Here is a 17,927-nt window from a genome sequence, read left to right as displayed (position 1 = left end):
GATATAACACAATAAAATACAGTTCTGAAATCATTGATTTTCCCTGGAACTTGCTTTTTTGGCTTACCCGATGGTATGAGTTGTTTAGTGGAAACTGAAAGAAGTGTTGCTGGAACATTGAAAAAATTTAAATTTGAAATCATAAATGAAGAAAACGTCAGCTGCGTTAGGAACCAGAAGAATTTCATCTGAATGAGAATATAAAGTTTTTGTTTTCATAGGGAATTCTCACCGTCTTTAGATGATTCCAAAGAGCCACTGACATTACTAGAAACGCTCCTGTTAATAACGTTGATGCTATTGCAGTCAACACGAAACATGATATAACAATGTAATAAATCCAGGTTTTTTGCACATCCGGTACTGTCTCAACCAACTGAAAAAAAGAAAATGTTTTCAATTTTTAAACCTGAAAGCCTCACCTCTTGAAATGGTGTTTCAGGTCTACATGGATCCTCAACAGCAGAAGAAATTTTGAAGATTAAATGTAAAAACAATAAGAAAAACATTTAGTTTCAGTTGCCTTGATTTTCGTAAAAAATGATTTACATCCGTTACGTTATGATTTCTTGATCGAAGTAAGAAAGAGAGCAGGTGAGAAATTGAAAGCGTGCCGTCATAGGGAGTGATATTAGGTGTTATTAGTTTCTTGGAGATATTAAACGTGTGAAAATGAAAAGAAATCGACGGATTGGAACGAATAACTTCAGGGATCATTTGAATCAAAAGATCGTTCCAGAGTGTTGGAATGAAGGTTACCTGTTTTAGGCAACTCGTTTAAGCTCTCAAATATAATAAGGAGAATAAAGGAAATGGCATGGAAAAGTTTGAGCTTACTTTTTTGAGAACTCATGGTTTTGAGCAAGTAACCGACCAATTTCAGGAGGATGATAGACAAGATTTGCAGTCCGACTGCTACAAAATACAAAACAACAAGATGTGAGAATGGGAATCACTTTTATTTTTAAATAATTGTCTTTTCTTCAAAAGCTTTCTAATATTTAGAACATGAAAAAGAACAGCGTGATGCATAGTAAGAGCCTTATAGATCTCTTGTCGGAATACTTCTCTTCCTCTTTTTGAATAGATCGAACCACTTTGACTGTTGCATTCTTCGCCAATGCAGTATCTCTGTTCAAGTTACAGTAATCCGTATTGCAAATGTAATAGGGAATCTCATTGAGATACATGTAACCAAGCTGAAAACGTTAGCAACTTCCCATATGTTAGTCCCAAAGCACATACCGGAATACTATAATTCCCGTGCTCATTCGCTGAAATACATCCTTTGTAAAAGACATCCATCTCATTCTCTTCGGTATCCGCTGTGACAGTTGCAATAAAACAGTAGTCTCCTTTACAAGTACCTGAAAGTGAAACAAACAATTTTTGAAGTTTAAAAATGAAGAGGTTACTTTCAACATCAACATAGCTATCATTAGCCATTAACTTTATGTAATTGTCTTGAAAATAAGTGTCAGGTTTCTCGTATTTTTTTGGGTATATAGACGCGTCGAATCCACTGGTGTAGCAGGTTACTGTAGGTTTAGAGAGGGGATACGGTATGGGGACTTCAGGGGAGTTGCAATCAGTCTGAAATTATTTGGATAGCTAAGTTGGTCTCATATTATCGATTTCAATATGCGATGTACCTCAACCTAGAGGTTTATTGTAGTTGATTTTTTTGTATGGGAAATACGTACAAGATTTAATCTTATGGGTTTACCAGTAACGCCGTGATAAACTGTCAAAGCTTGTGATTTTCAGCCTGTTAATATTGCACTGATCATTACCTTCGCACACCTACAGTAGACATAAAAGTGCTCTTTGTGCATTGAGATATTATAACATGCATCAACAAAAAAGTTCCTTGCAATCATCTCCTCTCTCAATGATGTTGTATCCCCGACAAACTCCGACGATTCCCCGTTTATACTACATTGAACCAACTCCTCATCATCGGAATTACTTGGACCAATTCTGTTTTTCACCTGAAAATCTAGCACTTTCAAATTTGCTAAAATGTTTTAACTGACATAAGAAATGATCCGGATACAATTGTTGCAAGACACTAACATATATTTTCGTCGGTGTACTTGTTTGCATTCAATAATTGGTAACGAAGTAAAGTTGGAGAAAAATATCTTGTCGTTGTTGCAAAAATCGGTGCTGAAATTATAGAAACATTGGAAACAATCAGAGTTCGAAAAATTTACTTGCAATAGCATGTCATCTCGTCATCCCACTGCAATGAGCAAGAATACGAAGGCATTTTGATTCCGGTAATGCATGTCAGAAATTTGTAAAATTAAGTATTTTATGTTTGAGGTATTCAACAAACCCTAATTACTCTTAAAGTCACCCATGGTCCAGTTCGTATCGCAACACAGAAATCTCCTTCACATGTTCTGAAACTATTGGATTGGAGGGGTCGTTTCTAGTCTGTTATCTCACTTATTGGATAATAAACTGTTCTCTCGGTAGCATGTTACGGCAATTGATGTATTCAAAAAACTGTAAAGATAGATGAGAATCAGAAATAGAGATGTTGAATTCATATGTTTTTGAAGTGAATTGAATACCAAAACTGGTCAAAAATGTGTCCAAATATTTGACTCGACTCACACCAGACTTAATCAAAACGCTTTAGAAAAAACAATAAACGACGTTTATAACTTTTTGATCAAGATTTGGCAGTCACGAGGTGGAGTTGGGCTAGTTCTAAGTATAGGAGATTATGAAACAAGAAAATATGTATGTGTATTGAATATATACTGTAGCAAAATTTACTTTTCGAGTAAATCAGTATATTTCAATCATATCTCCCAAAGTAACAAACAGTCAGAAATCTACGAAACTTTCAGAAAGTGATAATCACGGGGCGAAAATTACGTTTTCAGTTGACATACTTTTGTTCCACCTCTCTGAAGATGGAATCAATGAAATTTGAAATCTATTTTTCAGTAAACATCGAGATCAAATTGTGACGTTGTCACTCGGAAACTGTTGCTGTAGAAATACAAAACATTGTGATCTGACAAATAAATTTTCTGTAATTGAATAACAGTCTCTATGAAGTTTTGGTTTATTTTTCTTCGAGAATCAGTATAAAAAATAATCAAAACACTGATTTCTACTGCGAAGCATTTGAAGATTTATTGTTGAAAAATTATGGAAAATTAGAGATAAAATATACAATGCAAAGAAAGCTGAAAACCAAAAAAACAATAAAATTGGGTCTTCTCAAAATTCTCTCTCGGCCCGGAACTGTGCATTGCCATACTCAAATTCCTCTTGGATTCCCTCAACGCAGTTTTTATATCCGAATTACAAAAATCTGTGTTGCAAAAGTAATAGGGGAAGTCATTCAGGAACATGTAGCCCATCTGAAATTTCATACTCTCAAATTCTGGAGCATTCTCTTCTCAACTCAAATACCTTAATCTTATAATCCCCTTGCTCATTTGCTGAAACACACCCTTTGTAATGAACCGAAGAAGTTTCAGGAGCTTCTCCTATGTAAGCCTGATCAATTCCAATAAAACAATAGTGACCACGACACTCCTCTGAAAAAATTAAAGTTTTTTTCCCCCATTTCAAAAAATTTTCCCTCACTTCCTTTATCAAAATAGCTATCATTTGTTGTCAATTCTTGATAATAAGTGGATGTTCTATTCTTATAATTTTTACGATTCACATCCTCATCAAACCCGGAAACATGGCAGGTTACTGTAGGTGGAGAGATGGGATACGGTAGATCAGATTCAGGAGAGTTGCAGTTTGCCTGGAAACTTTTAACCGTGACTACTGTAGGTACAGTAACCCTACCTGTTTACATCTACAATAAAGATAAAAATGATCTGGATGCATTGATACATTATAACATGCATCTGAGAAAAAACTTTTGGCTATCATTTCCTTCGGAGATAGTATTGGATCAAAAATAAAAATACTGGATTCTCCATTTCTCCCACATTGAATATACTCATTTTCAGTGGGCTCACCGTCAAATATTTGCTGAAAACATTTGATAAAAAAGTTTTTTTTTAATTCCATTACATATGACTTGATTCGAACACAATTATTACATGCAGCCGCAGTGTAATCTCTTCCAGTGACTTCTTTACATTCGATAATTGGTAAAACTGTTATGTTCGAGCGATAGAGTTTGGGTGTATTACAGAAATTCGTGCTGAAATTTGATGTATTTTCGCTGCTATCGGATACAATGTGACCTACTCGCAATAGCATTCCAACTCATCATCATAATGCAATGAACACGGATATGATGGCTTCTGTGCACCCGAAATGCAGGTCTGAAAATCTCGATGAAGAATGAAATTTTTGAAATAAGACAACCTGGATCATGCCCATTGCAAACATTCCAGGTCGAACTATGACACAAAAATCACCTTCGCAAGTTCTGGAAATTAGTTTATTTTTGTTTTTTTTTTTTCAGATTTAAAACTTACAAGTTTTGTCCATATAGATTGTTCAGAAAACATTTGACAGAAGCGACTTCCGAAAAATACAGAGTTTGAATGAAGAATTTCAGCAGAAAATACATTTCTCTTTGAGAATTTCAGTTTCAGATTGATATAAATATAGTATAACCACCAATTTCCACCTGTTTGGACCAAAAGTTAATAAAACTTGTATTTTTTGGCACGCACACAATGACTTCTTGATTGCCTTTTTTTCTTTTTTCCAATTTGAACCCAATTTATTTTTTGTCAGGTAAATAGGGACCAATCATAGTTTTAATTTTTATTAGTAGAACAATTTTTTCTAGATTTTCGAAGGTTCCGTAGAATGTATGAGAGAGGGAGGAGACGTAAATTATTGTCTACTTTAAAAATAGAGAAAAGAGCACACGCATACACAACCGATAAAATGATTGGGGAGGGCTAAATGACGAGAGATAAAAAGAAATTAAAGATGAATGGGACACGAAAGGAATATTAAACATGAAATCTGAGAGCTAAGGGACGGGGGTTAAGGGGAAGAGCTTCTGTTACAGAAGAAATGAATGATCACCGTATTATGAGATTTGAGAAAGAAACTTTGTGTGGATTTTTTTGAGTTTTTTTGTGTCATTGACTAAGAATTATTTGGATTTTTGATGATCTAATGAAAGAAGAAAACTAAAATGCATGACTAAAATAGAGGAAAGCTTTTTGGCACAAATTGATATCCCGTTTCATTGAAATTGCATGAAGATCAGCTAATTGTCTAGACGACTTCTTCGTGGTCAATTGTGATGTCGTTGAGCAATATTGAGCGAGGATTCAGAAGTGTTGGCTGCTGCGGAGTGGCAGTTTCCATACGTCCACTTGTAATTTTTTGAGTGTATCTGAAAAGAAAAATCAATTATTTTTTGTTAGAAATAGGATCACACTAACCCGGATTGAAACGGTTTATAAGCAACTCTTGGTCCAGAATTAATCGATCCATACGTCACTTTTCGAATTGGATCAAATCTCCGTACACTCATCGATGGTGCTGGTGATGATGCAGAAGACGATGACGATGAAGAACATTCAGAAGACGGAGCTGACGAGTATCCGAAATGAGATCGAATCGGTCCGGTACTTGTACTTCCAGTACTGATAGTCTTCGCTTCCTCTTGTCGAACTCTGAAATAATATAAATTTTTTCCCATTATTCTCTGTTTCCAATCACTTCCTCGTTTTTCCTCATCAATTGCGATAAGCAACTAGATAACAAAACAACACATTTTTACACACAATGCCTCTCACATCGTCACTCATCTCTTCTTCTCATGAAATCAAATGCCGGTGGCACACTTTGAGTACGTGTTGTAAGCCCCGGGTGGAGATTCTTTCGGGTCGAAGAGTATTGATGATCGCGGTTTTGATAGAAATGAGAGAAAAAGAAAAGAACTCAGTAGGGGAAGAAGATGCGTGCAACACAAATATTTGGTTGCAACCTATCGTAGGAACGAGCATTTGTGAGAGACAAGAGCTAAAAACTATTTCTCCTTATTCTTATCCCTACAGTAGTTGGCAACACTTTTCTCACGAGACACAACGATCTCTGTTATGTTTCAGTGTTCCCGCGATACCAGGAAAGAGATTGGAGAAGCACATTACACTGATAAGAGATCGAAGGGCACACTTTTTTCATTGTTTTTTTCTCTCCCAAATTCCGAAGTATGTCAGACATCCAGACAGAATGATTGAATACCTTGCGTAATACGCTGGAATCGACGCTTGAGGGGGGCAACGATGAGCGGATCCACTTTTGAAGACGTGCTCGGCACATGCCATCTCACAATCTGGATGAACTGTCCACCAAGAGCCTTGCTCGTTCATCACCAGGAAATCCTTGCGAGGCTGAAAGAAAATAGATGATATTTGAGTGCTTTCTTTTTCGAAAATTGCTTTTGAAATGTTTTTTGAAATGCCAAGCGGCGGGAGATAAAAAGAAAAGCATCTGCTGCTATTATTTTTTAAACTCGAATTGTTCTCTGAACTGTGTTTTCGTTCTCTGATCGTTATTCATAATCAATAAATATGCGCAGCGAAATACACTTATATTAGATTACCGCGGTCATTGTACATCTTGGCAGAAACGAGAAACATTCGGGGTGACTACACTATATCTTGTAGCTTCTAGATGATATATTTACTCGACTTAGCAGATTCTCCCTTGCATAATTTATTACGGAAGATGATCTTACGAGCACAGTACGTGCATCCATCGCTGCTCTTCCCCTTTTTCCAAGTGCTTCTTTTCCTATTTGTTCTCGTCTCAAAAAATCGGCACACACAGCTTTTTGCTTCCGAAACAACACTGTGGATTGTTGGTGCAAAGATTACTCGAAACTTTATAAATATTACAATTTTCACGTTTCAATTTATTTGATAAATTGAAAGTTTTGATAAGAAGTGTGCGAAATTGTTTGTTTGCGAACAGGTCGCGCTGCCAACTAAATAGGGTTTTGCAACAGAAATCTCATAATCTGTTCGAATGTTTTTTTGTTCTGTTATTTGTATTTTTGCGAAAAAGAGAAAGAGCGAGGGAAACGCGATCTCCGGTGAAACTTTTTACACTAGAGAGCAAAAAAGATATTTGATAGCCAACGGAAATTCTTACATTTGGTGTCAGAACACGAACAAAAACGGCAGAAGTCATCAGACAATGTCGAATCGACTGACGGTAATGACGGCCACTTCCAGCTGTTGTTTGCTGCATCTGAAATTGAAAATATGTTAACTAAATAGAGCGAAACTTGAAAATAAAGATACTCACCGTCTCTTCGAATATCTCAAAAATCGCATTGACTGGAAGAGCACGATATTCGGATGTCAGAAGTGTTCTGAAGAGCCAACAAACCATTGAACATTCACGTGGGCGTCTTCGGACTGAAAATTTCTGAAAGTTTACAGAACTTTGCCTTCAACTTCCTTACCGACAACGTTTTTCCGTACGGGCGTGGCAGGTGGTGCCATCATCCTCTCATCACTGACTGTAGGAATCGTTGGATCCGGGAACATGCTCATCATCATATCGAACGAAGACAGCGCACTGGCTGTAATAGAGGAAAAACTGTACACACAACGTGTGGATCTTCGAGGCGACTCACTTCCTGGATCAGAAGAAGATGTGAAGGATGGAGATGAGAGTGAAGAGGAGAAGGACGAGGTGCACGAATCGTCGAAGTCGGAGAACAGACTTGACGATGGACTTTGTGCTGCAGAATCCAGGGTGTCTGGAAGAAAATATTGTTGAGGTGGAAGAATAGACAATGCAATATGTTTTCGTTTGAGAAAGAGATAGAGCGAGAGAGTTACGACGCATGATGAAAGTATTCAAACATTTCAAAGGTTTTAGATGATTATTTGAATGTTTTGATCAAGATTTTTTCAATTTTTTGATTTTTTTCAAAAGAATTTGAGATCTAGAGTACTGTAATTCACAGTAGAAATAGTCTCACCATTCTCCTTGATGATTTGATCATCAAACTGCCATGGTAGATCATCATCTAGCGGGGATACCATCGCAGACAGCATCATCTCCATGCCAGACTGCTGCTCATCCATATCGAAGGCCGTTGGAGTCTCCAGTGTGGTCGGCGTCTGCAATACAATCGAATGAATGGCGTATGACGTGTTTCGATTGCGATGGAGGCCGAAAAACGAAAAACCGAAAAACGACGAAGGTCGTTGAATGAAGGGGTGAAATAAGAATGTATTCTTCCGAAAGGACTCCAGAAAAGAAGGAAAAATAAGTTTTCAGGAAGAGAGAAAAATGGCCAAGTTGGATGGAGAGAGCCCAGGAAGGATTTGCGAAATGCTGCTGGCTACATGCATTTTTTGAATTTTTTTCCGCGCCATAACATTTGCAGTCCGCAAGGAGGAAGGCTAGACAAACATACAGTGTAAAAGTACATTTAGGGAACGGGGGAGACGAAAATGACCCTCCTATTAGATTGGGCTGAGACTGACCCTGATTGTTTCAACAGGTTGGATGCACTTCTCTTTTCTCCTCACTCCCAGCTCACTTCACGGAACAGGTAGGTAGTAAGAGGTTTGGCAAAGATGAAGAAGAAGAAGGAGGTCCACACATCGGAGGGAAGAAACGTTGACGGTGGTGGGTGAGTGTGTATATGAGGCAGATGAAAAGAAGAGAGAGAGAAACGGACGAGGGAGCAAAGAACACTCAACTAGGAGAGATAAGAGAGATAGAGAACGAAAGGGAGCACTCCCGTCGTGGGAGACGCAGCGCCCAAAAGTACAGAGAAGACGCCAACTCACTCGTTTTCTGTCGCTTCTGGGTCCGGCATCTCGGAAGTGAGTGACAAGACGTTTTTTTTTGTTGAGAAATTGATAGGATATCTATCACTACATGGCATACGGGGAAGCTATCGGGGGTTAAAATTTTTTTCAAAATATTAAATTTTTGAGAATTTTTGGGAGAGAATTTAATATATAATTTTAATCCAACCCTATAATTAAAGTTATTGCTTTTCAACTATCTTACAAACGCGGCTACACCAAAAGGCGCGAAAGGAATTCATTCAAAAATTGACAGATTTCAGCGATCAGTTAAAAAAAATTGAAAAAATTGAAACTAAAAAAATGAGAACTAAAATGAAAAATCCAGGTCGTTAGAAGAATAACTGCGATAAAATCGACACGTTGCTTGCCACGTGGCGGACTGCAAACTTCCAGGTGAAGCGACTACAAAGTTCACGCGTAAATTATTTCTTGCGTGAACTTTTTTAGGACACCAATTCTTTTTAAATTCTTCTGTCTCTTTCACAAAAGACAACCTTTGGAAATGGCAACAGTTCAGACACCACCCACCCGATTATAATCATTCTCATCGGGTAAAGGTGATAAGGTGGAAAACCGTGAATTGAGACAAAAAATCACCTAATGTTTGTTGGCCGTCGTGTGTCTCGACGTGTCGGAGAAGAATGGAAGCGTTGGGAAAAAGGAGAATCACTATTTAAATATGTTCCAGTATTCGTAAGAAAGTGATTAACGACATAAGAGAATGAAAGAATGGAGTGGAGGGAAAAACACAAATTTGATGAGGATTGAAGTAAACATTTTGGAGAAAGAGGATGTTGGGGCAGTCTGAACAAATTAATCAAATCAATTGTCAAGTTGTTTCCGCTGTTAAAAGTAATCAGAATAAAAGGGAAAAGGTGTTATTGGCAAAAAAGAAGACCTAATCCTATTGGTAAATTTTCTCGGCCGATAGATTTCAGAGAACAATAAAATGATCGAAGAATCAAAAGGAGCAGTCTCTGGGCTTTTGGATTACTGTAGCTTCTTCAAACTACAAATTTAGGAGTCATGTCACATTCTGACTTTGCTTGTTTGAGTTTTGAACTGCAAACCCCTTTAGAAATGGAAAGTCGCAATTAATTTTCCGTGTCATTCCTCCCCATTTCTTATCGCATTTGTGCGTTTTTCGTAGTGCTCTGTAATAATTGCAAAGAGGGGGGAAATCTAAACAAGAGTTGTGTGTAGGAGTGAGAAAAAGAGAGCAAGTAGTACTTCAAAATGCAGAAAATTCCAAAAAAAAGCATAAGCTCGTGTGGGAGAAGCAGAATTGGGGCGAAAGACTTCTGCACGTCTTCAGCTTCCTTCTCTTTTTCTGCGCCTCCCATCTTTTCTTCGTGTGATTTCATTCGGCTTCTCTTCCATCTACATCTTCTTTTTTTCTTTTTCTTCGACAAAAGAACGTTGAGGTAATAAAAGAAGGAGAAGGTGAAGAAAAAAATAAGACAAAGTGCACGTAGAAGAGGGGAGGAGGGGACAAATAAAATAAACAATAAGATTTGGAAGAAGGACAGAAAGAAGGTCCTTCAGAATTTCAGAGGAATAGAGGGACCCGGAAAAAAGAGAAGAAAAAGAAAGATTGACAGCAGTCTAGTTTTACAAAAAGGAGAATAGACTCCAGTTGTTTATGTGGGTTCGCTCTGACTCCGCCACTTCTTCCTCTTCCAAAAAAAAGAAATATATTTACTGGATTTTCTGATAACTGATGAGGGCCAAGACGATGGATTTGACGGCTTTACGACGGCGAGAGTTGTTTTCCGTCGGATTGTTTGTATCGAACAACAAGTGATAAAAATATCTTCTGAGCATGGAGCTGACACATAAGATTAATGGAGATGAGAGATGGAACGGATGGAATGGAGAGGATGTAGGTCAAAGAAGAGTTTGGGAATGTTTTTATGGGATGGCACCGCCATCTTGACAGGTGTGGGCGAGAGATGGCTCCCTATTTTCATTCTGGCAGATGTGTCAGGTAATAAGAAGCACTTGGTTGGGAAGCTACCGTAGTCTCCACCTCTCAACAGGGATGTTTCAGTAGAGTATTTGCTAAAACTATAGTCGCTTTTCGAAATTGGAAGCTGCTGTTGTCATAGTGAGAAATTGAGAAGAGAGGAAAGGAGCAACAATGTTTTCAGACGACTCAACAAGGCTTCATGTGAAAAATATAGATGTTTACAAAGAGAACATAATGTGCTTTGATAGAAAAGTATCTGTTTGACAGACGTAGCCCGTGGTACATAAATTCAGCTAGTATTCTAATTTCGAAAACATTTCTGAATACTAGCTTTCCCATATTTATTGAGAGTATCTGCACCTGGATCCTGATCATCAAGGATCCAGATTAGAAATCTAGAACTTAAACCCTAGGACACCGAGATACTAGGACCATTTAGACCAGGCGCTAAAGAAGTCAAACAAAACACTATAAACCTACCTGTAAACATTATCCCAATCAACGTTCACACAGATCATCCACATGGCAAACCTGTCAATTTGGCCTTCCTCTCACCTCGTGGCGAAACTATCACTTTCATTTTCTGTATGTGTTTTCTGCAGAATTAGCTCCGCCCCCTTTTTGTTCTTGAACGCTCTTTGCTTTTCGTTTACGCCATCGTTAGTTATTACGCACAGAAACAAAAGTTCTTCTCGCGGGGCGCAGGAGCGGGGTGAAGGAAAATTTGAAACCATGCTCTCCTCTCGGCCTCCTCCGCCCCATCATTTCGGAAACACAAACACGAAACTATCAGTGGCTTTGAGTTAAGAAATTGAATAGGCAGTGCTGGCTCCACGGAGTCGCAGACTGATTGCCGCTCCACACACACACACACACTTTTGAATCCCATCCTACTCCTCCATCTTCTACTTTTCTCTCTCTCTCTCTCCTGCTCTCACAAATAGTTTTTGAAGGGAAGGGAAATTCGAGCCCCGGGTGACGTCACAACGAAAGAGCAGAAGAAGAAAAAAAGAAAAAGAAATGAAGAGAGAACATCGAATCGGTTTGTCTCTGTTTGCACGTAGGCATCCTTCAGAGATAAAGTGCGCGGGGAGGTCTCTATCCAAGGGAGACAGGGAGAAATGTCCTTATCAGTTGGAATCTGAAATAGAATTGGGGGCGGAGTCTGGCTGTTTTTGAAAGTGAGAAAGACAAATAAGAATCGTTCTTTGGTAATTTGAGTTGCTTATAGTCTCAATCAGACTAATTGTGTTGTAAACATGCAGGACATGTTGAAGTGTCGGAGAGACGTGGAAAGGCACGTTTGATAAGTGAGATAACTAATAGTTTTTTCTCTGAAAACCAGGTTCCAGAGGGTTTTCCGTGGGTTTCTTTTTTTTAGGATCTGAACGAATTTCACTCCTTTCTAGATCTCATCTGGACTGGTTTTTTTAACATGTCAGTAGCTACAGTACTCCAAATAGATCTGACTTTTTGGAAAATCTACTGGAAAACTAGAGTTTGTTTTAATTCGTGTGGTTTCACAACAAAACTGAACTTTCATGACCTACAAATCTCCAGGTCAGATTGGTTATTGTGTTATTTTGTGAAGGAAAGATGGTCGCGAATGGAATAAACTGTAACAGTGGTATACGGTCTAATGAAATATTTGGATGTTCTGAAAACTGAGAATTGAAATAAAGGAATATAGTCATATCATTTCGGATTTGAATTTCAACATTTTTAGGATCTTCAAGTAGTAACAATCGGCATGAAACACGACATCTGAAATCCGCAATCCCAATGACAGAATTCGTCAAAAAATTTCAAAATCTGAGAATGAAATGCTCAAAGTTACAAACCTAGATCTACATTTCAGTGGCTAAAACACTTTTACAACTGTTCAAGATAAAAGAGGTTCTAGCTCAAAGAACGTTGTGATGAGAGCAAACCAAAAATTTCATATCTCCGAGTTTCATATCTCAAAAACTAGATATCACAACGCTCTCAACTAAATACGGAAAATGCAATCTAATAAAATGGAACCAATGAAACAATCCATCACATCGGAACCCATCCAGATCCCCCACTTCTACACATCATAAAATTTCTAGTTTTGTGTAGTTTCGAAGTGGGTGATCTCTGATGTGAAACTAGACATCTTATAATTATCATCAATCTTTTTTTCTTTTCTGTAAATACTTTCATCAGATACCGAAATGCCCTTTGTAACCATCGTCACTATTCTTTATCTGTCTTCTCTTCGCTAATTGATGACGGAATGGGAATTCACAATGATTCAAATCTCTCCGCGTGTTTTGATTCACACTTTGAACCATCCGCATCATCATCATTTCCTGCAGAAGATTGATGCCTCTCTCTCTTCTTTTTTCAGAGAAACCCCCTCTCATTGACTGTTTCATCTTTGAATGATTGTTAAAACGACTTGTTTCACTGCGATTCGTTTGATACTCTAAAGAACGATTGTGTTTGTGAAAGAATGTGATAACGGAATTAGAAAAAGGGAGAGAGAAGTGCCACGTGGAAGGAATGACCTTCATTGGGGGAAAGCAGGTTTCGAAGTGATCTTTTAAAACGAAGAACACTGACGAGAGTGACGAAGAAAAAGAATAGAGACTGTTCTAAATAGATAAAGAGAAGAAAAAGAGAAGAATGATGGATGGGGACATTGAATGATTTTGAAACCGTTTAGCAACACAGTACAAAATACAGAAAAGGGGAATTAATTCGTAAGCTATCAAGGTGGGTTTGAAGACGAGGCTATGAAGAGGAAATTAGATGAAGTTAAAATCTGAAACCAAAAATAGAGGGATCTGTTAGCTATTTCAAAATTGATAGTTTTCGCTTCGGAACAATAACAAAACATTTTGAGACTATGCAAAAGTCCTTCCATTTTAAGACAAGAGGGTCATTGTTTTTCTGAGTTATAATTAAAATCATGATTTTGAGATTGTAATTGCATTGTTGTAATTTTTTACACTCAAAAAACTTTAGTTTCCAACTTTTGCCCTAGTTTTCCTTTTTTTATGAAACAGTAACAACTCGCAAGTACATATGTGTTGAGTTTTACATGAAAGCATTTTTTTAGGTTTTCAGACGTCGCAGTGGATGAAAAAAGGTCCCATCCATTAGAATAGTGGAAAATTAAGATCTCTTTCTTATGAGCCAGAAAACGTAAAGTTTGGTCAGTAATTGTTTTTTTTTTAATATAGAAAAACCGATTTTCCGAAAAGTATGATTGAAAAGTATGGTTCAGCCAATAATTCTTTTCCCAAAAATCATAACAGTTTCAGAGCGTCCTCGAGTATGTTTTCGACCGCGTGGCGCAGTCGTTGCTGGTTTTGCACCCATGCGCGAATAGTCTGGGGTGCGGATCCCGTTTTGAGTTACATATTTTCAAAAAAGTTATTTCCATTTCTTCCAGATTCTGAAGACAAAAACCCAACCCATGCAGCTCAACCCATCAAACCAACGAAACAAAAACAATCAACAACAAACCTATGGCAGACTGCACCAGACTCTCCTAACTATAAGAAAACTTTCGAAAGTTATGAAAAAAACATTTTGAAGAAGGACACATGGACCCGTAGGAAATACATATATGGGCAGGTTCGTTCGATTCTCTTGCTACAATTTGTCGTTGTTTTTATAAAACCATGGAACACGACTCTAAGAGACTCTTATAAGATATATCTTCTCCGTGGTTTTGAATCGGTTGGTCAGATTACCAATGTTGGAATAACGATGTCCCCTTCAATCAAAATTATTACTTCATTTATTAGGAAGAATTTTTTTACTTGCAGCAATTGATCTAGTTTGGAGAACACATACAGTAACGAGAAGAAAAACCAAGACATAAAAAACTGATATCACTTTGTAAAAGATGAGGTCTAGAACATCAATATCATCTATGTTATTACTGCTTCGTAAGTTCTGTACAAATGGTAACGTTAGACGAATTGCAATGAAGGATAGAATACACAAAGCATGCTGAATGGGATTCTGAAATATTTCGTTGAGTTTTTAGTCTATATATATCAAAAATAACCACTTTCTGATTTCATGAAACTTTCAAATTTTTATCTGAATTAATTCGGGAGTCACACCTGGGACCATGAGTCAATAACTTTTCTATAACCTTTGTCTATATATTGCGATTACATTTCAGCTTGAGGAGATAGCTCTTGAATTGACCGAGTCATTATATCTCGAATTGGTTCAACTAGAAAACTTCGAAAAAATGGAATTTTGTCTGCAATTCATTGTTTCCTCGAAAGAAGCAGCTAAACATATTGCTTTCGTTCTAGTCGGGATTAGACTTATCTCCCATCAAAATATGACCACCGCGTTTCACTTTGGGTGCTTCCCAAGTAAAAAGTCCTTAGTACCTTATTAAGGAGGTTCAACTCCTGAAAGATTAGAATTTTTTGTTTTTTGAGTAACTTACAATTCCTTCATTCGATAGTTCAAGAATATGTTCGCGTAACGTTTCTCTCTCTATTTGGTCCTTATTCGTGAATTCTATTGATGTAGCTTCCCTGAAATCGTAGTTGTTTTGTGGACCAACATAATATCTTTTGGCAGAACAAAATATTAACTCCATTTAACTTAAACATGGTGGATAGCTCAAAATAGTGGTTCTTATATTCTTAAAGATGCACAATGAGGATATTTCCGAAAGACGTACCCAAAGGGTGATGGTATCCAAAGAGCAATCGTGTACTGTTTTCAGTTCTAATGAGTAGTCATACCCAAAGAACAACTTTTTCCAAACATTAAGGACCCATTAAGTGTTGGCTCTACGCAAACAAGGCTTTGTTTTCGATAGCCAGGTTGTCAAGCATGTTTATTTTATTAAAAACAATAACTCACGGAAGTAGATCATATAACCAATTGATGATCACAATTTCAGTAACCCAATCAATCAGTTTTGGAAGGGAACATAGAAAAACCAATATCGACGGTGCCGTGAATGCCATCATTACCGCTGTGTCAGGAGGTAACTTGATTACCAAATACCCGCAAACCCCTATCGCGGTGATATAGCAAAGTGCAACACAGATATATTTCATCTTGTATGTTGTATCTTGTCGACCATCGGTTGCGTATTTCCATGAGATGAGACTCCCAATAAAGATCAGAGAAACTATTGTAGAAGACTCAGCAAACGCAGCAATTGATGTTGTATTGGAAGGTAAAAACAAGGTTAGTGTCCAGGTAACCCCAACTGCCAGAATGTAATATGTTGTTATCATCAGGCATTCTTTTTGATGAATTTTCTTAATGAAGGTTGTGCGAATGAAATTAAACAATTTCAACTTTTCACTCACCGCGACTTCGATGTAATTTTCTACTTCGCGCAATTTTTCACTGTATAAGTCCAGTGATATTTCTAAATCTACGTTGTCGTGTTCAGCTGTGTTGTAACTATTCATTGAGAGGATTCAGCAAGCTTAGGTAATTCTGAAACAATAATTTAATTTATTTGTTGAAAGACAGATTGTCACTGGCACAATACAAAAACAGGTGAACAAAAGGATATTTAGTAATTATGAGGGATTAGGACTAGATATTTCTGAAGGTTAGTCAGAAATAAGTTTGACTTAAACGCTATTGAGGAGATTTTGACATTAAAAGTGCCGGCAGGCAATGAATTCCAGCAGTTTAATAACAAGTTAGGTAATTATTGAGCACCAGCCTTAGATGTATTAGGCAAGATAGGTATAGTGTAATAAGAATGTCTTCTTAACGATCCAAAGTGATAGCAAACAAGTTTATAGAAGAATGCACTCTTGATAACTTTTAAAAGGTTTTGATCAAAGCCTTCCAAAATTAATATCAGAATAAAACTCTTTGAATGAGAAAAAGGTTGATGAAGATAACCTGCAAAAGCTGCAAATCTTCAAATCAACTTCGAGGCTTAAATTTATTAATTTTGCTTTTATAAAACGAGGTAGAAGAGGTGTGTCGAAAGAAACTACGGAAAACGGCACAAGAGTAGTCGGTGTGGGTGGCAAGAAGAATCTCTGTTTGTTTGTCGGGTTTCCTTTCTCCGACTCTCTCTCTCTCTCTCTCTCTCTCTCTCTCTCTCTCTCTCTCTCTCTCTCTCTCTCTCTATCGCACTTCAAAAGGTGGGGAATTGGGCTTGCACACCGTGAAGAATACAGGTATAAAAAAAAGGGTTTTTTTGGACAAATCAACTCAGAAGTTGGACCATGGAAAAAAATGGAAAAGGAAGAAGAAAAAATAAGAAATAGGAAAAGAAGAGAACAACTAAGACCTCAGTTGTAAAATTGAGAAGATGGTTACTGGAAATATAAAACTATATAAGTTTATTGGTATCGTGAAATGCGATAATCTTTTGACGATCGAGTCCAAAATTCAGGAGATTTTTAGAGGAAATTGTCATTTTGTTTTGAATTTCCTGTAGGTGTATTCGACAAATTTTCAGCTTTACGTAGAGATGTCAGACGCTCAAACTTCATTGCACTCTCTCACTCTCTCTGTAGCTTCTCTGTAACTTGTACTTGAAGCCGCATAGAGCTGACGGTGCTATCAATAATTGGACAATACGAAAGTGGAGTTCTGGTTTTGTAGAACAAGATAACATTGAATTTCTGATAATGGAGCAACTTGAGATTTTTTGAGACCCTTTCAAAGTTGGCTACTTCATGAGAAAACTGATGGAATAAAAAAATTTAGTTTCGCCATCATCATTTCAGTATAAAACGTTTTCCCAAATATTCTTTTCCGTTTGGGCGACTTCGTGCCTCTGATGTCTCCGGACGTTGCAAGGCTTATTGGATGCCATTCAGTGTTTCATTATACTCGATCGTTTCTCAGTACCAAAGCTTCAAACCTAGCTGATTACATAACTTCGATACTGGAAAAGCTATTCGGATGAAATTTGGTCTTTCAGGAGATTCGATCTCATTCTAGTAATAAAGTTTGTGTAATCAATACCCATCCGGGCGGGGCTGGTCATTTCGCAGTTTGGAGAGTAATTGGAAATGTCTTTAATAACAAGGGAAGAGTAATAACTTAGCCCTTGTTACACGGTACTTTTGGCACAGTACTTTTCAAAAAATAATTGGCAAAACGTTTTCTACTGAATGGTGTGAAACGAAATACTTGCGAAACTTCCAGAAGATTCA

General features: G+C 37.4%; 2 protein-coding genes across 2 annotated transcripts; one reads left to right on the top strand and one right to left on the bottom strand.

Annotated features, from left to right (window-relative positions):
- Positions 1-1,001: 1,001 nt before the first annotated feature.
- On the bottom strand, positions 1,002-4,567 carry GCK72_017687 (uncharacterized protein; the record flags this gene model as incomplete). Its single annotated transcript, XM_053732203.1, has 11 exons — positions 1,002-1,199; positions 1,246-1,367; positions 1,416-1,593; positions 1,794-1,991; positions 3,439-3,566; positions 3,616-3,784; positions 3,829-4,017; positions 4,060-4,192; positions 4,240-4,316; positions 4,360-4,423; positions 4,473-4,567. The coding sequence occupies 11 exons, from the start codon at positions 4,565-4,567 to the stop codon at positions 1,002-1,004; spliced, it is 1,551 nt and encodes a 516-aa protein (XP_053581116.1).
- Positions 4,568-7,993: 3,426 nt separating this feature from the next.
- On the top strand, positions 7,994-8,197 carry GCK72_017686 (uncharacterized protein; the record flags this gene model as incomplete). Its single annotated transcript, XM_053732202.1, has 1 exon — positions 7,994-8,197. One exon carries the CDS (start codon positions 7,994-7,996, stop codon positions 8,195-8,197), a length of 204 nt encoding a protein of 67 aa, XP_053581115.1.
- Between the last annotated feature and the right edge of the window lie 9,730 nt (positions 8,198-17,927).

The sequence above is a fragment of the Caenorhabditis remanei genome, chromosome V (genome assembly GCF_010183535.1).
Source record: "Caenorhabditis remanei strain PX506 chromosome V, whole genome shotgun sequence".
NCBI lineage: Eukaryota > Metazoa > Nematoda > Chromadorea > Rhabditida > Rhabditidae > Caenorhabditis > Caenorhabditis remanei.
This window is presented reverse-complemented; position numbering and strand designations above follow the sequence as displayed.